The sequence below is a fragment of the Oncorhynchus mykiss genome, chromosome 18 (genome assembly GCF_013265735.2).
Source record: "Oncorhynchus mykiss isolate Arlee chromosome 18, USDA_OmykA_1.1, whole genome shotgun sequence".
In the NCBI taxonomy this organism is placed as follows: Eukaryota; Metazoa; Chordata; class Actinopteri; order Salmoniformes; family Salmonidae; genus Oncorhynchus; species Oncorhynchus mykiss.
Genome location: NC_048582.1, coordinates 5,073,543 through 5,096,655, shown reverse-complemented (window position 1 = coordinate 5,096,655; position 23,113 = coordinate 5,073,543). Strand labels below are relative to the sequence as shown.

The 23,113-nt window shown below is 39.9% G+C and overlaps 3 protein-coding genes across 13 annotated transcripts in view; all 3 read left to right on the top strand.

Moving 5' to 3' along the window:
- LOC110514545 (zinc finger protein 883-like) overlaps positions 1 to 6,916 on the top strand; it is a 98,722-nt gene extending 91,806 nt beyond the window's left edge. The window contains exon 6 of the mRNA XM_036951260.1: positions 5,253 to 6,916. Coding sequence (XP_036807155.1) covers positions 5,253 to 6,594 — 1,342 coding nt within the window. The 3' untranslated portion in view covers positions 6,595 to 6,916. The remainder of the gene's footprint in view (positions 1 to 5,252) is intronic.
- LOC110528894 (oocyte zinc finger protein XlCOF6-like) overlaps positions 1 to 23,113 on the top strand; it is a 680,129-nt gene that overhangs the window by 395,536 nt on the left and 261,480 nt on the right. The gene's annotated exons all lie outside the window — the stretch shown is intronic.
- The window catches only part of LOC110528886 (zinc finger protein 664-like), a 140,889-nt gene that overhangs the window by 683 nt on the left and 117,093 nt on the right, over positions 1 to 23,113 (top strand). For 3 of the 11 annotated variants that reach the window (XM_036951243.1, XM_036951246.1, XM_036951244.1), the window contains exons 1-3: positions 11,443 to 11,599; positions 12,571 to 12,809; positions 16,591 to 16,825. In XM_036951243.1, the coding sequence (XP_036807138.1) occupies positions 12,707 to 12,809; positions 16,591 to 16,825 (338 nt within the window). In that variant the 5' untranslated portion in view covers positions 11,443 to 11,599; positions 12,571 to 12,706. Of the gene's footprint in view, positions 1 to 10,843; positions 11,600 to 12,081; positions 12,413 to 12,570; positions 12,810 to 16,590; positions 16,828 to 17,181; positions 17,243 to 17,566; positions 18,134 to 23,113 lie in introns of those variants that run through there. The other 8 variants (XM_036951251.1, XM_036951250.1, XM_036951252.1 and 5 more) reach the window with 7 other exon arrangements.

Genomic DNA, 23,113 nt, shown 5'->3' with positions numbered 1-23,113 from the left:
AGAGCTGACCCCATTTAGTCAACTGGTCGATTGTTTGGTGGATAGATGTTGGTCGACCAAGCGTTTTTTAGTCGAGCAGTGGCAAATATATACAGTGCTGCTTGAAAGTCTGTGAACCTCTTGTGCAATTATATATTTTTTTGTTTTTACCATGAAATCTTCATTTAATCAGAACCAGTCTTTTGATCTGACATAACATGTTTATTAATACCAATACCATATGTTGGTGTAGAGGAAATCATGTGTGTAGTGGAAAAATAATATTAAAAAGGAATTAGTGCAGGTGCAAAAATAAGTGAACCCCAAGTTGCATTGGTTAAATCAAGTAGCTAAGTAGATTCAGGTGGGTAAATAATTGGGTACCAAATGAACCAATCAAAGGAGAGATCGTTAGGAAAGAGTTTGTGCGGGACTCTGACAGAGGTAAGAAACCTGGTCAGTTTTGTGTTACCCATCCAGGTGAATTCAAAGCACAACATGCCGAGAGGAAAGGATATCTCAGAGGACAACAGGACGAGGGTAGTTGGAACACATCATTCTGGGGAAGGCTATAAAATCATCTCAAAAAGATTTGAGCTCCTTCAGTTCACTGTGAGGCAAACAATTTACGTATGGAAAGCATTTAACATGACAGCAACTCGGCCTAGAAGTGGACACCCTTCCAAAATATCCCTAAGAGCCACAAGAACGATAATAAATCAGGTAAAAGCCAACCCAAACATAACATCTAGAGATTTGCAAACCTCCCTTGCTGCGTCTCAGGTAACTGTGCTTCAACAGTAAGAACACTGAATCCAAATGGGAGGGTTGCTAGGAAGAAGCCTCTGCTGTCACACAAGAACCAAACTGCCTGTCTTAACTTTGCCAGAGACCACCTGGACAAACCTGAAGATTTCTGGAAGTCCGTTCTATGGGTTGATGGGAGAGCAGTAGTCAGACTAAGTGGGGGATGGAGGACTTGAATGTGGTCTCTTTGAAGTCAGTCTTTACCACACAAAAAAAAATCTGTAAGAATTCAAGTTTAGAGCTTATTTTACATCAAATATACAACAACACATCTATAAACATATATTATATAGAGTGGTGAACACTGGTGAAGTGTGTACCAATTATTTGCTTCTTTTTTATATTAAACTTTATTTAACTTGGCAAGTCAGTACAAATTCTTATTTACAATGACGCCTACCCCGGCCAAACCCAGACGCTGGGCCAATTGTGCGCTGTCCTATGGGACTCCCAATCACAGCCGGATGTGATGCAGCCTAGATTCAAACCAGGTACTGCAGTGTGTTAGACCACTGCGCCAGTCGGGAGCCCAACGTGTATTGGATGTTGACTTTGACATGTTGTGGCTTTTGGATTTACAATATAAAAGAATATAAAGACTCGTATTTCACTTACCAGTCTCAGGAAACGTTAGCGTCTATTTTCCCGATAGATTTCTGCTAGAATATCGTCCACAATCTGTATATCTGGATTTTATTGAGCTTTTCCAGTATTAGTAGCCATATTGTAAGTTCAAAATTGGCAAAACACTTCGTTTTCATAACTCACAGATATGCGTAACGCGCTTTGACATGTTCTTGCATTAATGTCCAAACGGAACTAGTCTCCTGGCGTCCTAGCTGAAAGATTGTGTGACGGACAAAGGGTTTCCACCTGCTCTCGTAAAGCACAGCTTATTGGCTATCTAGCTAGCTTGGTTTCAAAACGATAGGTGGTAATTTGACAAAGACACAGTCAATCAAGTGAACACCAACCGTGTCATCGGCTTGCAATGATGCCGTATGGCCATGATGCCATCCTGGCTAAAACTGGTTTCCCAGTGGATTGACTGAATGCAGACTGATCTAACAAAGGTTGGTTACTTTCTCGAGTGTCTGAGGAATAAGTACAAATGTAATTTAACTGGTTGAAACAACGTTTTAGCGTTTGATTTTCACAGATTTCTTTCTTTGCAAGTTGAACGAGGGGAAATACAAAATCGATCGTGCATGCTACATGGACCTTTTTTAGGATATGAAAAAGGATTTTATCTAACCAAACAACACTATGTGTTATCTCTGGTACCCTTTGGATGACAAATCAGAGCAAGATTTCGGAATGTAAGTCAATATTTTACCTTCAGATGTGAATGTATCAAACCTGTCGGGGTGGAAATAGTGTTTTGTTGTTCTGCACTCTCCTCAAACAATAGAATGGCGTTTTTGTCGCTGTAATAGCTACTGTAAATTGGACAATGCAGTTTGATTAACAATAATTTAAGCTTTCTGCCCATATAAGACACCTATATGTACCTACACCCCCCCCCCCCCCCCCCCCCCCCCCCCCCCGCTAAAAACCACGTTAACACATTATGCTAATTGAGTAACAACTGTCCCGTAGACAGGACACCCTAACAAGTTTTACGTTATCCCAGCATAAATCCTCATTAAATGTTCCGTTGTCCGTGGTACGTTTGCTTACACAAGCGCACATGCCAAGGGAAGGAAAACCAAGTATCCTGGTAGGCTGCAACCTGTTCAGAATGAGTCTGACGTCATCAGAGAATTTCCAGGTCAATGCCTGGAGGTCAGTAAGAATTTATGTCGACCTCAAGACACATGTTAAGAGGACCATAAAACTGGTGGGAGAGAGCGAAAGAGGGGAGGGGAAAGGGTGATGGGATCTGGCGCCTATGATCCTCACCCAAAAGGGCAAGTCATGACATGACCCAGTCTATTGCTAGGTTGAATTCTGTAGTTCTGACATCACACATCGCTGAGAAACTCCACACTGCACAACAAAGCTTGTGTTGTTCGTTTCAACTTCCCTCTGGGCATGAAAAGTTGCAGTAGAACTGTTTGATGGTGAACTGTTTAAATGAAAAGGTAATGTTATTTCATGCTACGGAGTCTTGCAGGGATGACACCAGTATTGTCAGCATTTGTTTTATTAACTGAGCTATCTGGAGTGCTCAGAGGATAGCCTAAAGAAGTGAAGTAGATAAACTGCCAGTTTTTTTTTTAAGTTCTATGAAATTAGTCTGTGTAGTTACTAACCCTTGTGATAGTGAGTGGAGGATGATATAACAACATTTTCATGACTTTTGACTCTTTTTTAGCTTTCAACTCTTAACCCACTTTTAGAATAGTTTTATTCCCCTTTTGTATTGCACAGCCTACTGACATGAATACATACAGTTGAAGTTGGAAGTTTACATACACCTTATACACCAAATACATTTAAACTCAGTTTTTCACAATTCCTGACATTTAATCCTAGTAAAGATTCCCTGTCTTTAAAGTAAAGTTGGTTTTATATTCACACATTCGGACATTAAGTAGACATTAAGCAGACAATCAGCAGACATTTGCAAAAAGCCCTTAATAATTGTGTTTTAGGTCAGTTAGGATCACCACTTTATATTACGAATGTGAAATGTCAGAATAATAATAGAGCGAATGATTTATTTCAGCTTTTATTTCTTTCATCACATTCCCAGTGGGTGAGAAGTTTACATACACTCAATTAGTATTTGGTAGCATTGCCTTTAAATTGTTTAACTTGGGTCAAACATTTCGGGTAGCCTTCCACAAGCTTCCCACAATATGTTGGGTAAATTTTGGCCCATTCCTCCTGACAGAGCTGGTGTAACTGAGTCAGGCTTGTAGGTCTCCTTGCTCGCACACACACTTTTCAGTTCTGCCCAAAAATGTTCTATAGGTTTGAGGTCAGGGCTTTGTGATGGCCACTCCAATACCTTGACTTTGTTGTCCTTAAGCCATTTTGCCACAACTTTGGAAGTATGCTTGGGGTCATTGTCCATTTGGAAGACCCATTTGCGAACAAGCTTTTACTTCCTGACTGTGATGTCTTGAGATGTTGCTTCAATATATCCACATAATTTTCCCTCCCTCATGAAGCCATCTATTTTGTGAAGTGCACCAGCCCCTCTTGCAGCAAAGCACCCCCACAACATGATGCTGCCACCCCTGTTCCTCACGGTTGGGATGGTGTTCTTCAGCTTCAGCAACCCCCCCCCCCCCCCCCCTTTTTCCTCCAAACATAACGATGGTCATTATGGCCAAACAGTTCTATTTTTGTTTCATCAGACCAGAGGACATTTCTCCAAAAAGTACGATCTTTGTCCCCATGTGCAGTTGCAAACCGTAGTCTGTTTTTTTTTATGGAGGTTTTGGAGCAGTGGCTTCTTCCTTGCTGAGCGGCCTTTCAGATTATGTCGATATAGGACTCTTTCTACTGTGAATATAGATACTTTTGTACCTGTTTCCTCCAGCATCTTCACAAGGTCCTTTGCTGTTGTTCTGGGATTGATTTGCACTTTTCGCACCAAAGTACATTCATCTCTAGGAGACCGAACGCATCTCCTTCCTGTGCGGTATGACGGTTGCGTGGTCCCATGCTGTTTATACCTGCGTACTATTGTTTGTACAGATGAACGTTGTACAAACGCCCAGGCGTTTGGAAATTTCTTCCAAGGATGAACCAGACTTGTAGAGGTCTACAATTTGTTTTGTGAGGTCTTGGCTGATTTCTTTTGATTTTCCCATGATGTCAAGCAAAGAGGCAGAGAGTTTCAAGGTAGGCCTTAAAATACACAGGTACACCTCCAATTGACTCAAATTATGTAAATTAGCCTATCAGAAGCTTCTAAAGCCATGACATAATTTTCTGGAATTTTCCAAGCTGTTTAAAGGTACAGTCAACTTCGTGTATGTAAACTTCTGACCCACTAATTGTGATACAGAAAATGATAAGTGAAATAATCTGTCTGAAAACAATTGTTGGAAAAATTACTTGTGTCATGTACAAAGTAGATGTCCTAACCGACTTGCCAAACTATAGTTTGTTAACGAGAAATTTGTGGAGTGGTTGAAAAATGAGTTTTAATGACTCCAACCTAAGTGTATGTAAACTTCTGACTTCAACTGTATGTCACCCGATACAGCCAGAAGAGGTCACCCCTTTGAGCCTGGTTCCTCTCTGTTTCTTCCAAGGTTCCTATTTTCTAGGGGAGTTCTTGTGGCCACTGTGCTTCTACATCTGCATTGCTTGCTCTTTGGGGAATTTGGGTGGGTTTCTATAAAGCACTGTTACAACTGATGTAAAAAGGGCTTCATAATATACATTTGATTGACATGTATATCACACCAACTGACTGGTTCTTCTGGTGTTGTTCACACAGGAGACCACGTTGAGACATTCTCTACATCCAGAGAGCAACATCAGGAAGATCACAGAGCTAGGAGGTCTCACCACTGCCCACATTGTGAGGAGATTTTCCCACTTCCATCAAAACTAAAAATACACCTAAAAATACACACAGGAGAAAAGCCTTACTCCTGCTCTGACTGTGGGGCGAGTTTCTCTCGACTGGGCACCTTAAAACAACATGAACGTATACACACAGGAGAGAAGCCTTACTCCTGCTCCGACTGTGTAAAATGCTTTACAACATCAACTGAGCTAAAAGTTCATCAGAGAACACATACAGGAGAGAAGCCTTACTCCTGCTCTGACTGTGGGGCGAGGTTCTCTCAACTAGGCAACTTAAAACAACATGAACGTATACACACAGGAGAGAAGCCTTACTCCTGCCCTGACTGTGTAAAATGCTTCACAACAATAACTGAGCTAATAGTTCACCAAAGAACACACACAGGAGAGAAGCCTTACTCCTGCTCTGTCTGTGGGGCGAGTTTCTCTCGACTGGGCACCTTAAAACAACATGAACGTATACACACAGGAGAGAAGCCTTACTTCTGCTCTGACTGTGGAAAGAGTTTCTCTCAACTGGGCCACTTAAAAAGACATGAACGTATACATACAGAAGTGAAACCTTACTCCTGCTCTGACTGTGTAAAATGTTTCAAAACATCAACTGAGCTAAAAGTTCATCATGGAACACACACAGGAGAGAAGCCTTACTCCTGCTCTGACTGTGTAAAATGCTTTACAACATCAACTGAGCTAAAAGTTCACCAAAGAACACACACAGGAGAGAAGCCTTACTTCTGCTCTGACTGTGGGGCAAGGTTCTCTCGACTGGGCACCTTAAAACAACATGAACGTACACACACAGGAGTGAAGCCTTACTCCTGCTCTGACTGTGGAAAGAGTTTCTCTCGACTGGGTAACTTAAAACAACATGAACGTATGCACACAGGAGAGAAGCCTTACACCTGCTCTGACTGTGGGGCGAGTTTCTCTCATCCGGGCACCTTAAAACAACATGAACGTATACACACAGGAGAGAAGCCTTACTCCTGCTCTGACTGTGTAAAATGCTTCACAACATCAAATGAGCTAATAGTTCATCAAAGAACGCACACAGGAGAGAAGCCTTACTCCTGCTCTGACTGTGGAAAGAGTTTCTCTCAACTGGGTGACTTAAAAAGACATGAACGTATACACACAGGAGAGAAGCCTTTCTACTGCTCTGACTGTGGAGCGAGTTTCTCTCATCCGGGCACCTTAAAACAACATAAACGTATACACACAGGAGAGAAGCCTTACTCCTGCTCTGACTGTGGGGTGAGTTTCTCTCGACTGGGCACCTTAAAACAACATGAACGTATACACACAGGATAGAAGCCTTACTCCTGCTCTGACTGTGGAAAGAGTTTCTCTCAACTGGGTCATTTCAAAAGACACCAAGGTATACATGAAGGAGAGAAGCCTCATCAGTTCTCTCAGACCAGCTAAGATTAGACACTCCACTTAATTGTCATGTCATTAAATAATTGGCAACGTTGAATTGGATCAAATGAAGAAAGCGTTAACTATAGTAAACTAAACTAAAACTATAGTTTTGGCAAGTCGGTTAGGACATCTACTTTGTACACGACACAAGTCATTTTTCCAGCAATTGTTTACAGACAGATTATATCACTTATAATTCACTGTATTACAATTCCAGTGGGTCAGAAGTTTACATACACTAAGTTGACTGTGCCTTTAAATAGCTTGGAAAATTTCCGAAAATGATTTCATGGCTTTAGAAGCTTCTGATAGGCTAATTTACATCATTTTAATCAATTGGAGGTGTACCTGTTGATGTATTTCAAGGCATACCTTCAAACTCAGTGCCTCTTTGCTTGATATCATGGGAAAATCAAAAGAAATCAGCCAAGACCCCAGAAAAACTATTGTAGACCTCCACAAGTCTGGTTCATCCTTGGGAGCAATTTCCAAACGCCTGAAGGTAACAGGTTCATTTGTACAAAAAATAGTATGCAAGTATAAACACCATGGGACCACGCAGCCATCTGTCACCTAGAGATGAACATACAGCAAAGGACCTTGTGAAGATGCTGGAGGAAACGGGTATAAAAGTATCTTTGTCCACAGTCAAACGAGTCCTATATCGGCATAACCTGAAAGGCCGCTCAGCAAGGAAGAAGCCACTGCTCCAAAACAGCCATAAAAAAACCTGACTATGGTTTGCAACTGCACATGGGGACAAAGATTGTACTTTTTTGAGAAATTTCCTCTGTTCTGATAAAACAAAAATATAACTGTTTGGCAATAATGACTATCATTATGTTTGGAGGAAAAAGGGTGAGGCTTGCAAGCCGAAGAACACCATCCCAACCGTGAAGCACGGGGGGGGGGCAGCATCATGTTGTGGGGGTGGCAGCATCATGTTGTGGGGGTGCGTGGCTACAGGAGGAAATGGTGCACTTCACAAAATAGAAAATGATGTGGATATATTGAAGCAACATCTCAAGACATCAGTCAGGAAGTTAAAGCTTGGTCGCAAATGGGTCTTCCAAATGGACAATGACCCCAAGTATACTTCCAAAGTTGTGGCAACATGGCTTAAGGACAACAAAGTCAAGGTATTGGAGTGGCCATCACAAAGCCCTGACCTCAATCCTATAGAAAATTTTTGGGCAGAACTGAAAAAGATTGCGCGAGGAAGGAGGCCTACAAACCTGACTCAGTTACACCAGCTCTGTCAGGGGGAACAGGCCAAAATTCACCCAACTTATTGTGGAAAGCTTGTGGAAGGCCACCTGAAATGTTTGACCCAAGTGAAACAATTTAAAGAGATGCTACCAAATACGAATTGAGTGTATGCAAACTTCTGACCCACTGGGAATGTGATGAAAGAAATTAAAACTGAAATAAATAATTATCTCTACTATTATTCTGACATTTCACATTCTTAAAATAAAGTGGTGATCCTAACTGACCTAAAACAGGAAATGTTTACTAGGATTAAATGTCAGGAATTGTCCAACTGAGTTTAAATGTATTTGGCTAAGGTGTGTGTAAACTTCTGACTTCAACTGTAGTTTCTTACTATGAGAGAACTTTACAGAGGAAAGGGAGCGTTATAGAATGTTAGCCTTTCTTTCCTTTATGGACCAGTTTGTACCTTGTCAGTTTTGATGTGTTTTGTTCGTTTCTACTGTAAAGATATTGAGATTACCTTAGGGTTGAATATCCTCTGTGATATGTCTCAAAATGGAGTTTGATGGTTGACTGTGTTGTACTACTTCCCTCTGCAGTTTTCTGTGGGAATGAGCTGGTAGAAACAACATACTCTTTTTACATACTCTGTTCACAAAACATGAACAACACCTGCTCTTTTCATGACATAGGTGACCAGGTGAATCCAGGTGAAAAACTATGATCCAAAATAGTGTTGTTTTTGTGTATTTATTTTGGATCCCCATTAGCTTTCAGTAGAAAACAAGATACTGCAGTTGCAGTGGGCTAAGGAATGAAAACACTGGAGAATTTTAAAAACATTGCCTGGTCTGACTATGGGGCGTGGGGTGTGTTTTCAGGGTACACATTGGGCCCCTTGATAAAAGTTGAGCAATGTTTGAATGCCACAGGATGTCTAAAGCATCCTTGCCAATCTGGTGCATCCCTTCACGGCAGCAGTGTATCCATCTGCAAATAGATTTGCAGGATTATCCCCCATGCCACAAGGCTTGTCCAGGAATGGTTCCAAGAACATGACATTGAATTCAGTTTACTGCAGTGGCCTGACGAGTCACCAGATCTCAATCCAATTGTTCATCTCTGGGAGGAGATGGAAGGAGCTATTCGGAGTAGAGATCCACTCCCAGCCACATTGACACAATTGTGGGAAGCATTGGAGTCAACATGGGCCAGCATCCCTGTGAACGCTCTCAACACCTTGGACAGTCTATGCCCCGACGACTTGAGGCTGTTCTGAGGACAAAGGGCGGTGCAACTCAATTTTGGAAGGTGTTCCTAATGTTTTGTGCACTCGGTGTATATCAGATAAAGATGATGGGGTGATCTGTTTTTAGCATTAGTTTGGGTGAATTATTTTATATTACTAAACAATTGTGTTTAATGATAAACAGGCTATGAATCGACTACTTGTGTTTATTAATTTGTCTTTTAATACTAGATTCATTATTTTAGTCATTGATGATGAATGTATTTGAATAACTGTATTGAAGTTAATTGATCTGGCGGCAGGTAGCCTAGAGTGTTAAGAGTGTTGGGCCAGTAACTGAAAGGTTGCTGGTTTGAATCCCGAGCCGACTAGGTGAAAAATCTGTCATTGTGCCCTTGAGCAAGCCAATTAACTCTTATTTGTCCTGTAAGTCGCTCTGGATACAAACATCTGCTAAATGACAAGAATGTAATGAAAAATAATGTTTGTACATGAATTCGTGCTGGGCAACCTTTTTTTCTCATGTGTATAATTAAATGAATTAAACTGTTTTTAGTGAAATACTGTATATACAATACACAACATTAACACTTTGTTTACCCTGGTCAGAGGGACAGGACCATAGTAGGCTAGAGCAGCTAAGTTAGAGTTAATGTTAGTTAGCATGCAAGTATCCAGGCAGAGTTTCTTATGTCAGCCTAGAGAAAATAATAGTTTGCGACATTAACGGAAACTGATCATTAATATAACAACCATGTAAAATTACTAACGTTTTCAAAAATGTTGATGCTTACAATTATCCTTGTGTCGTTGTGTTACTGTCTTGAGGAACAAATGTCGGGTGAATGACATGCTCTTTCTGCTTCTCCCAGTTTTGAGACATGACGGTTATAAATTGTAATCAATTCCGTCGTGAAATTGTAAACTAATGATTTGAAATGACAGGTAATCTTCAGTCATTCTGTCTAAATCAGAACATCTAACAAGATGTTTTTAAATCAATATATTTTATTATATTGTGTATATAATTTCGGAGCAGCACCACCTGTTATCTGGAGTTTTGTTATATATTGAGGTTCATCGTCTTGAGCAGAAGATTCCAGGAGTGGTTGGAGCACTAAACCCTGTAGTAGATGGATAGAAGGAAGAAAGTCAATCAGTTTTACTGTTGTTTGAAGAAGATAATCTGATAATAAAGCTCAAATATAAAATTATTGGAAGGGGCCTTTTTTGCTGTTAAATTAGAGACGTATAAATAAATGACTGTTGTGCCTTGTAACTACTTTAAAATGTGGAACTTTTGCACTAAAAATGCAAACATTGATTTGACATACAATTTAAGATTGTAAACATTGATTTGACATACAATTTAAGATCGTAAACATTGATTTGACATACAATTTAAGATTGTAAACATTGTACAACTTTATGTACACATTGTCTAACTTCATATAGAACAAATTGCACTTGAAATTAACATTTATTTTAAAGTTATTTTAAATGCATATTCTCACTTTTTTCTGAGACAATCACTGAATGAGTTATTGATTTATTTATCTTTAAATGCAATACTTGATATTTTATGTATTTCTATCAAATCAAAACGGGAATTTCTACTCAAAGCAAAGGTTGTAAAAGTATACTAGACATTTATAGAATAAATCATACATAGTTTGATGTTTCTGTGACAAACGGTGAATTAGTTATTGATTTATACAGTTTTAAATGATATTTGATTAGATTTGATAGAATAAACCATATCTGTTTTTGTTTCTGTGACAATCAATTCATTTGTTATTGATTTTTGAAATTGCAATGGCTTTTGGCGAATGAATGTCTGAATATGAAACCAACTTCACCTCGGTCTGGCTACTCGTGATTTTTTTAAAATATTTTTTTACCTTTATCTCAATGACTGCCTACTAAGGAACGGTGGGTTAACTACATTGTTCAGGGACAGAACGAAAGATTAATGCTATGTAAACTCGGGGATTTGATTCAGCAACTTTCCAGCTACATAGCCCAACGCTCTAACCACTAGGCTACCTGTGATGCTAAGATGTACATAGTATGCAGTATGCAGTATGCAGTTATTGTGAATAAGCCACTGCAGTTATGAAATTGATAAAATAATGGCCATGTTTCAAGTGTGTACCGACGGAATATTTTTGGTATTTATTAGGATCCCCATTAGCCGCTGCAAAAGTATCAGAATTGTTCACTTCTCAACTTCTCAAACCCCGGCTTGAGAAGTCTGCTTCCCAAGCGTTCTCTGAAGTCTCGCGTTGTTACGTCTCTGTGATTAGAAACTGGTAGTGGGGAAACAGGAAGTTCCGCGCAGGCGCACATCATTCTTCAGAATAAAGGATACGTCAGAATTGTGCAGTCGAGACGATAACTTCTGTGTCCGTTTCTAATATATTACTACTGGTATGTAATAGCACGTTCTAATATCGAAAGAACATGTCATAACATGCTAGGTAACAATTACGTCAAGGTATTATCACGTTTGATAAAGGTTTTATGTGCTATTTTTTTTAATGTCAAACCGCGTGAGTGAACGTGATCACCTTTTTCAAGTCACATAGTTAGATACTTTGGTAGTCTGAGTGGATGTATATAATTTCGTCAAGGTAATTTCATAAAGGATCAATCTATTTGAGATTTCCAGGTTCGTTTTACATGTCGTTTTTGGTTTTGTGTAAAATTCGGGAGATGGTAAAATGGCGGATCCCCCTCGGTCTGCATCAACGTACTTCATTCAGTTCAGGCAGTGAGGGTGCAGCAGAGAGACAATATTACGGTTACACTACTGTTTTGGAGCTAAATGTAATGATTATCAATCAGTTTTCTACATGTGTACTAATATTCAGACATTCAGCTGTTTCTGTCTGTCTATATATGTTACTATGGTGTGAACGGAAATACTATTGTTTTTTGATTTAAATAATACAGGGAAGACCAGGTTATTCAGGAAAATAGTACATAGTGCTGCCTGAAACATACTGCAACCTTGTACTAAATGTTTTTTTTTAGTAATTTATGCATTTTTGTGAATTCAGGAAATCTACTATAGATTAAGTACATTTAGAGTTGTGTAGCCTAATTTAAAGTGTATGCTTTGTATAATGTGAATTAATTAATGTTTTGTTGCCAATGCTTAGCTACCAGATCTATTGAAATCAGTGCTTGACTTGGACAGGAGCTCACCAGAGCTGAGTACCAGCACCTCAAATTTCTACTGTTTGAGCTCATGTTCCTCTTATAGAATATTAGCTCAACAGTATTGTGGAGCTCCTTTACCTAAATATAAACCATATTTTTAGAGAATAAAGAAAGTCTTGACAGTTCTGGCACTAACTTTTGTGTCCGTTTCTCTTTATTAATACTGGCCAACTCAGATTAAGTCTGAGGCCGGTAACATCAACAGTGAGGACAAACCCAGTCTGCCTCTCTCCTTCCACACTGAGTTCAAACCTACAGTCACTGGGTCCTGATTGTGACAGTGGAGCCCAGTTTGCACTGCAGGATCCAGAGATGGCGTCAGTGAAGCTGGAAGACTGCAGTCAAACACTGGAGCTGAATGTCAACATTAAAGATGAAGAAGAGGAGGAGGAGATTGGGACATCTGTTTCTCATGGTAAGAGCAGGTTATATCTATCTTAAGTTGGTGTTTTTCATTCCAACTTCCCACTGTGCATGAAAAGTTGCTGTAGAACTGTTTTATTTATTTTATTTCACCTTTATTTAACCAGGTGGGCCAGTTGAGAACACCTTTATTTAACCAGGTGGGCCAGTTGAGAACACCTTTATTTAACCAGGTGGGCCAGTTGAGAACACCTTTATTTAACCAGGTGGGCCAGTTGAGAACAAGTTCTCATTTACAACTGCGACCTGGCCAAGATAAAGCAAAGCAGTGCGACAAAAACAACACAGAGTTAGTTACACATGGGATAAACAAACGAAAAATCTATATGCAGTGTGTGCAAATGTAGTAAGATTAGTGAGGTAAGGCAATAAAAGCCACAGTGGCGAAATAATTACAATGTAGCATTAACACTGGAGTGATAGATGTGCAGATGATGATGTGCAAGTAGAGATACTGAGGTGCAAAAGTAAATAACAATATGGGGATGAGGTAGTTGGGTGGGCTATTTACAGATGGGCTGTGTACAGGTGCAATGATCGGTAAGCTGCTCTGACAGCTGACGCTTAAAGTTAGTGAGGGAGACAAGTCTCCAGCTTCAGTAATTTTTTGCAATTCGTTCCAGTCATTGACAGCAGAGACCTGGAAGGAGAGGCGGCCAAAAGAGGAGTTTGCTTTGGGGATGACCAGTGAAATATGCCTGCTGCACCTCATGCTACTGGTGGGTGTTGCTATGGTGACCAGTGAGCTGAGATAAGGCAGTTCTTTACCTAGCAAAAACGTATAGATGACCTGGAGCCAATGGGTTTGGTGACGAATATGAAGCAAGGGCCAGCCAACGAGAGCATACAGGTCGCAGTGGTGGGTAGTATATGGGGCTTTGGTGACAAAACGGATGGCATTGTGGTAGACTACATCCAATTTGCTGAGTACTGTTGGAGGCTATTTTGTAAATGACATCGCCGAAGTCAAGGATCGGTAGGATAGTCAGTTTTACGAGGGTATGTTTGGCAGCACGAGTGAAGGAGGCTTTGTTGTGAAATAGGAAGCCGATTCTAGATTTATTTTTGGATTGGAGATGCTTAATATGAGTCTGGAAGGAGAGTTTACAGTCTAACCAAACACCTAGGTATTTGTAGTTGTCCACATATTCTAAGTCAGAACCATCCAGGGTAGTGATGCTAGTCGGGCGGGCGGGTACGGGCAGCGATCGGTTGATGAGCATGCATTTAGCTTTACTAGCATTTAAGAGCAGTTGGGGGCCACGGAAGGAGTGTTGTATGGCATTGAAGCTCATCTGGAGGTTTAACAGTGTCCAAAGAAGGGCCGGAGGTATACAGAATGGTGTCGTCTGCAGCAAGAGCGAGATCATTGATATATACAGAGAATTTAACCCTGTGGAACCCCCAGAGACTGCCAGATGTCCGGACAACAGGCCCTCCGATTTGATAGACTGAACTCTGTCTGAGATGTAGTTGGTGAACCAAGCGAGGCAGTCATTTGAGAAACCAAGGCTGTTGAGTCTGCCAATAAGAATGTGGTGATTGACAGAGTCAAAAGCCTTGGCCAGGTCAATGAAGACGGCTGCACAGTACTGTCTTTTATCGATGGCAGTTGTGATATTGTTTAGGACCCTGAGCGTGGCTGAGGTGCACCCATGACCATCTCGGAAACCAGATTGCATAGCGGAGAAGGTACGGTGGGATTCGAAATGGTCGGTGATCTGTTTGTTCACTTGGCTTTTGAAGACTTTAGAAAGGCAGGGCAGGATTTCATGATAAACTGTTTTAATGAGAAGGTAGATGTTATTTCATGCTACTGAGACTTGGAGGTTTGACACCAGTATTGTCAACATTTGTTTTATTAACTGGTCTATCTGGAGTGATCAGAGAGTAGACTAAAGAAGTGAAGTAGACAAACTGCCAGTGTTTTAAAGTTCTATGAAGTGAGTCTGTGTAGTTACTAACCCTTGTGATAGTGAGAGGATGATATGAAATGAGTCTGTAGTTACTAACCCGTGTGATAGTGAGTGGAGGGTGATATAGATCATAATTTTCTTGTCTTGTGAGATACTTTTAGAATAGTTTTATTCCCCTTTTGTATTGCACAGCCTACTGATATGAATACATACAGTACCAGCCTACTGATATGAATACATACACTACCAGCCTACTGATATGAATACATACAGTACCAGCCTACTGATATGAATACGTACAGTACCAGACTACTGATATGGATACGTACAGTACCAGCCTACTGATATGGATACGTACAGTACCAGCCTACTGATATGGATACGTACAGTACCAGCCTACTGATATGGATACGTACAGTACCAGCCTACTGATATGAATACATACAGTACCAGACTACTGATATGAATACATACACTACCAGCCTACTGATATGAATACATACACTACCAGCCTACTGATATGAATACATACACTACCAGCCTACTGATATGAATACATACACTACCAGCCTACTGATATGAATACGTACAGTACCAGCCTACTGATATGGATACGTACAGTACCAGCCTACTGATATGAATACATACACTACCAGCCTACTGATATGAATACGTACAGTACCAGCCTACTGATATGAATACATACACTACCAGCCTACTGATATGAATACGTACAGTACCAGCCTACTGATATGGATACGTACAGTACCAGCCTACTGATATGAACACGTACAGTACCAGCCTACTGATATGAATACGTACAGTGTGTTCGGAAAGTATTCAGACCCCTTGATTTTTTCCCACATTTGGTTACGTTACCGCCTTATTTTAAAATTGATTAAATTAAAAATGTTCCTCATCAATCTACACTCAATACCCCATAATGACATCACAATACCCCATAATGACATCACAATACCCCATAATTACAAAGCAAATGCAGGTTTTTAGAAATGTTTAAACATTTATAAAAAAAATAAAAACGGATACCTTATTTATATAAGTATTCAGACCTTTTGCTATGAGACTTAACATTGAGCTCAGGTGTATCTTGTTTCCATTGATCATCCTTGAGATGTCTCTACAACTTGATTGTTGTCAACCTGTGGTAAATTCAATTGATTGGACATGATTTGGAAAGGCACACACCTGTCTATATAAGGTCCCACATTTCACAGTGCATGTCAGAGCAAAAACCAAGTCATGAGGTGGAAGGAATTGTAGAACTCCATGAAAGGAAAAATTCACAAGGTGGTAAAATGGCCGACCCCACTCGGTCTGCGTCAACAGACTTCAGTGCAGGCAGTGTGGATGCAGCAGAGAGACAATTTTACGTTTGCACTACTGTTTTGAAGTTTAATGTAATAATTATCGGTTTACTACATGTATAATAATATTGACACATTCAGTTTGTCTTTATCTATAAACGTTACTATGGTGTGAACAGGAAATACAATAGTTTTTTGAAGTAAAACCGTGAATACAAGGTTATCAATGAAAATATCACATAGTGCTGCCTAAAACAAACTGTAACCTTGTACTAAATGGTTTGAGTCTTTTATGCATTTATCTACTACAGGTTAAGTTTTAGCTCAAAAGTATTGTGGAGCTCCTGCACCTAAATATAAACCATACCGGCACCCAAAATGAGTATCGACAACTATTTCAGTCCAAGTCAAGCACTGAATTAGATAATTGACCAATATATATATATATATATATTTAAGAAAGACCTTGCCAAAACTGTCAAGAAAATAACTTTTGGGTCTGTTTCTCTTGTACTATTTGCCGACTCAGGTATGAGGCCGGGAACATCGACAGTGAGGACAAACCCAGCCTGCCTCTCTCCTTCCACATTGAGTCCAAACCTACAGTCACTGGGTCCTGATTGTGACAGTGGAGCCCAGTTTACACTGCAGGATCCAGAGATGGCATCAGTGAAGCTGGAAGACTGCAATCAAACACTGGAGCTGAATGTCAACATTAAAGATGAAGAAGAGGAGGAGAAGAATGGGACATCTGTTAGTCATGGTAAGAGCTGGTTCTGTCTAATTTTGTTGTTCGTTACAACTTCTCCGCTGTGCATGAAAAGTTGCAGTATAACTGTTTCAATGAGAACGTATATATTATTTCATGTTACTGACACTTGCATGGTTTGACACCAGTATTGCCAGCATTTGTTTTATTCACTGGGCGATCTGGAGTGTTCAGAGAGTAGACTGAAGAAGTGTAGTAAAACTGACAGTGTTTTTAAATTCTATGAAATTAGTTTGTGTCGTTTCTAACCCTTTTGTGATAGTGAGTGGAGGATGATATGGCTGAGATAGTTTTAGATTAGTTTTATTCCCCTTTTGTATTGCGCAGCCTACTGATATGAATTACGTACAGGTAGCCTAGTGGTTGGAGAGATGGGCCAGTAATCGAAAGGTTGCTGGATCAAATCCCTGAGCTGACAAGGTAAAAATAAACTCGGCAAAAAAAGAAACGTCCTCTTACTGTCAACTGTGTTTATTTTCAGCAAACTTCATGTGTAAATATTTGTATGTAAAATAACAAGATTCAACAACAGACATAAACTGAACAAGTTCCTTGGACATGTGACTAACATAATAGAATAATGTGTCCCTGAACAAAGGGGGGGGTCAAAATAAAAAAAAACAGTCAGTATCTGGTGTGGCCACCAGCTGCATTAAGTACCGCAGTGCATCTCCTCATGGACTGCACCATATTTGCCAGTTCTTGCTGTGAGATGTTACCCTGCTCTTCCACCAAGGCACCTGCAAGATCCCGGACATTTCCTGGGGGAATGGTCCTATCCCTCACACTCCGATCCTACAGGTCCCAGACCTGCTCAATGGGATTGAGATCCGGGCTCTTCGCTGGCCATGGCAAAACACTGACATTCCTGTCTAGCAGGTGTGATGTTCGGATGTATCGATCCTGTTCGGGTGTTGTGGTTGTGGTCTATTCCAAAGGCCAAAATCAACATCCTCGCGAATTCTATGCAAAGGAGATTTGTGCCGGAGGAGGCAGCGGCAGCTACCAATTTCTCCAGTGCTTAATGTGTAAATTGGGAGGTGCTGGAACCAAAACTGAGCCCGAGAGTGTTGACCTGCGGGTGTCCGAGGTACCAGAACACATTAAATAAAATACCTTTATAATAAAGCATTATCATGGCTTTAGTGTACTGGCATATTATAATTGTTTTATTTTATTTAACTAGGCAAGTCAGTTAAGAACCAATTCTTATTTACAGTGACTGCCTACCTGTACCAAACCCATGGAGATTCTTGGGAATATGGTCACCATAATTTGCAAATAAATAAATAAAAAAATCCTACAATGATTTTCTGGATTTCTTTTCTTCTCATTTTGTCTGTCATAGTTGAAGTGTACCTATGATGAAAATTACAGGCCTCATATTTTTAAGTGGGAGAACTTGCACAATTGGTGGCTGACTAAATACTTTTTCCCCCCACTGTATAAGAATTCAGCCAAATCGGTGTCCAAAAATACCGATTTCCGATTGTTATGAAAACTTGAAATCGGCCATTCCGATTAATCGGTAGACCTCAGCTTCACGTGGGATCTGAAGTAATTGACAAAATCCAACTTGAATGTGTACACCGCTTCGGACAGAGAGGCCAAAGGTATGAACGCCCAATCGTTGCCAAATTTGCTTCATTTAAAGATAAAATAATGGTTAAAAGACTTGCTGGGACCAAAATTGGCATGAATGATCAGTTTCCGAAGGAAATTGCAGAACGGCGCAAAGTTCTGTATCCAATTTTCAAAGAAAATAGATGAAAAGGGAAACGAGTAGCTCTCCGCGTTGATAAACTATATATTGATAACCAGTTGTTCAGAGACAAAGACTACTCCATGGTTATTTAAATAATTACAAAGTTCTCGTAGATGAGGAAAATAATGAAACACAATTCTAGCCCGGTTATGGATTGTAACAATACAATAAAAGCTTTTGTATATATCTTCGCCTGTAACTAATTGGAACACACAAGCACTAATTCAGCATGGTGAAGATAAAAACCAAGTAAACAGAAGGCACAGTGTGGATGGTGTGGGTGTGTTTATTATTTTAATTGTATTGTTTTGTTTGGGAAAGTTGAGTGAGTAATGGAATGGTTGCATATCCCAGAACCAATGTATTGCTGTGGGCCAGGGTATGAGCAAAATCAAATCAAATTTATTTATATAGCCCTTCGTACATCAGCTGATATCTCAAAGTGCTGTACAGAAACCCAGCCTAAAACCCCAAACAGCAAGCAATGCAGGTGTAGAAGCACGGTGGCTAGGAAAAACTCCCTAGAAAGGCCAAAACCTAGGAAGAAACCTAGAGAGGAACCAGGCTATGTGGGGTAGGCTATGTGGGGTGGCCAGTCCTCTTCTGGCTGTGCCGGGTGGAGATTATAACAGAACATGGCCAAGATGTTCAAATGTTCATAAATGACCAGCATGGTCGAATAATAATAATAAGGCAGAACAGTTGAAACTGGAGCAGCAGCACAGTCAGGTGGACTGGGGACAGCAAGGATACATCATGTCAGGTAGTCCTGGGGCATGGTCCTAGGGCTCAGGTCCTCCGAGAGAGAGAAAGAAAGAGAGAATTAGAGAGAGCATATGTGGGGTGGCCAGTCCTCTTCTGGCTGTGCTGGGTGGAGATTATAACAGAACATGGCCAAGATGTTCAAATGTTCATAAATGACCAGCATGGTCGAATAATAATAAGCAGGCTTTCAATGTTGTTCAGATGATATACTTTTATAATGAATTATACTTCTTATTTATTTATTGTCCTATCATGGTGGAACAGTTTTAAAATAACTTATACATTTGATTTATTTATTGTCCTATCATGGGGAACTACATTTTTAAAATAAATGATATCTAATTATTTATTTAGAATCCTAATTTAATGGTACGGTCCACAACCCTATACCCTAGACACCCACCTGAATGACCCAGATACTAAGGAGAAGTCCCTAACTGTTTTATGGGCCTGCTGTAAGAGGTCTGTATGCAGCCAAAATGCGGTCAGAGATCTAGATCAGCACTGCCCCCTCAAGATTCTGAGCCTGCCTTGCAGGGTTGGTCCCTAAAGGGAGAGCATGCTACACAAGGAAATTCTCAAAGCTGCTAATGAGAACCTTGACGAGCTTGTATCTAGCCGGTGGGGATTCCGGTGGGGTGCCCCCACCCAGGCAGTGGCAGTGCTGGCAACACTAGCTGCAGTAACCCATGGGGAGGGGGTCACACTCTGACATTCAGAGAGGGGGTATATTGTGACCCTGGTGGCGCAAAATCAAAGTCAGACTGCATGGAGATGCTTGGGAATATGGTCAATACGGGTGACTGTATTGTGGGTGTTTCAGGGAAAAGGTGTACATTTGACCTCCATCATCTAGGATGTGACAATGGTTCATAAAATCGCTCAATTTCTGCCCATTTTTTTGCGCGGTCTTGCAGGCCTTCTCATACAGCTGCAACTGTAAGTGCATTTGTAAATCAAGACCTATCTTGAGTTGGGCTCTGGGATGGTGCAGCTGTTGGGAATGTGAGTTTATGGTTGTGTGGGGGGAAAGGGTTGAGTGTGTGTGTGGGTGTATGTGTGTATCCCACAAATGTTGCGAAGGAGTAAAAGATGTTAGGGACGATAGAGGATGATCCAGAGCTATATATAATACAAATCGGGGTGAGGGCGATGGAAAGGCATTTGGCAGTTGATCTACTTCAACTCGGTAAATGGCACTGTGTGCTCTTTTCGAAGGATGGATCCCAATCTGTTCAGGGCTATGGGATACGGGGGGTCGGGGGTGGTCTGCCGGGCATTGGGATGAGGGCTTTTAGCGGGTGTAATAGTAGGGACCAATTGGAGGTTTACCTAGTAGAAATGCAAATATCATGGTACAGCTATATAGACACACCCATCATCATGTTACTTTTTAATGGTACGTTTATAAACATATATTTTGATAAATAGAATTGAAAGTTGTCTCATTATGGTAGGTGGTGAAATACAGTGCCTTGCGAAAGTATTCGGCCCCCTTGAACTTTGCGACCTTTTGCCACATTTCAGGCTTCAAACATAAAGATATAAAACTGTAATTGAATAATTTTGCACGCCCAATTTTTCAGTTTTTGATTTGTTAAAAAAGTTTGAAATATCCAATAAATGTCGTTCCACTTCATGATTGTGTCCCACTTGTTGTTGATTCTTCACAAAAAAATACAGTTTTATATCTTTATGTTTGAATTTTAATACGGTCTTCAATACCTCTATGGACCGGAAAGGAAATCACACTACAAACTATCACCCTCAGGCACTTAAGGAATTAGTGGATATATGGAGACTTAAATACCCTGACCTAGTGAGATATACATGGGGCAGGCTTAATCAAGCTAGTCGTCTTGACTACTTTCTTATGCCATTCTCTCTGGCACCAAAAGTTTAAAAAGTGTTGATAGGGGACAGAATGCGGTCGGATCATCACATTATTGGTGTATATATATATATATATATATTTATTTATCTTACAGAATTTCCACGTGGGCGAGGATATTGGAAATTTAATCAAAGCCTACTAGATGATAAATTGTTTAGAACTAGGACAGGAGAATTTATAACTGACTTTTTCAGACATAACATGGGTACAGCAGATCCCCTTATTGTATGGGACACTTAAGTGTGCCTTTAGAGGCCATGCAATTCAGTACTCCTCTATAAAACAAAGCGATTTAGATCAAGTCTATATTCACAAAGGAAATAGAAGGACTAACAGTACAGTTAGACAGCAATATAAACGGTACCATAGAGGCACAGAAAAAGTTAGAGGAAAAACAAAAAGAAATGGAGGAACTTATTCAAGAAAGATCCAGTGTAATATATTATAAAAATAAAGCGAACTGGATGGAATATGGGGGAAAATGCACCAAATTCTATTTCAATCTTCAATATAGAAATGCTACCAAAAAAAAGTATTAAAACTTGTTACAAATGACGGAGTCACGCATGATTCACCAAATTATATTTTGAAAGAGGAAGTAAAGTACTTTAAGAATATGTTTTCGTTTCAGGCTCCTCCATCTCCACTAACTGAAACTAATTGTATGGATTTTTTTCCTAATAATAATGTTAAAATTAACATCTGTAGAGAAAGACTCATATGAAGGCCAAATTACAGAGGAGGAACTGCTTGATGAAATTGGGGCCTTTAAGGATGGGAAAACTCCAGGGCTGGATGGCATACCAGTGGAAGTATACACATCTTTTTTTATATACTCAAAGGACCATTATTAGCATGTTTTAACCACTCCTATATAAATGGTAGATTATCAGACACACAACAAGAAGGTCTGATATCATTATTACTGAAACAGGACCAAAGTGGTGTATATATATATATATATATATATATAAAGATCCAGTCCATTTAAAAAATTGGAGACCTCTTACACTTCAGTGTTGTGATGCAAAAATTCTAGCAAAATGCTTGGCGCATAGAATTAAAGTATTGTCAGCTATTATTCATAGTAATCAGACAGGTTTTTTTACATGGACGATACATTGGAGATAATATTAGACAAGTACTGGAAACAATAGAACACTATGAAATATCAGGGACACCAGGCCTGGTTTTCATAGCTGATTTTGAGAAGGCTTTTAATGAAGTACGACTGGAGTTTGTATAAATGCCTAGAATATTTCAGTTTTGGGAAATCTCTTTATAAAATGGGTTAAAGTTATGTATAGTAACCCTAAGTGTAAAATAGTAAATAATGTCTACATCTCAAACTTTTAAACTATTTAGAGGAATAAAACAAGGTTGTCCACTATCGGCATATCTATTTATTATTGCCATGGAAATGTTAGCTGTTAAGATTAGATCAAACAATAATATTTAGGGATTACAAAATCCGTGGCTTAAAAACTAAGGTGTCATTGTATGCTGATGATTTATGTTTTCTTTTAAAACCACAATTAGTCTCTCCACGGCCTCATAGAGGATCTAGATACTTTTGCTATTCTCTCTGGATTAAAACCAAATTATGATAATATTACGTATTGGGTCACTAAAAAAATGCAAATTTTAAAATGACCATGTAGTTTACCAATAAAATGGTCTGACGGAGATGTGGACATACTCGGTATACAAATTTGGTTAGCAAGCGGCGATGATCCAGATGAAAATGTTCATCGTTTGCTGGTAGGAATCCGGAGGATATGGAGAGAAAAATAGGTCCGGTTTGCTCTGGTTTGAAATGCGTTGTAAGAACTGGTGAGAGCTGTCCGAGCTAAAGGTTA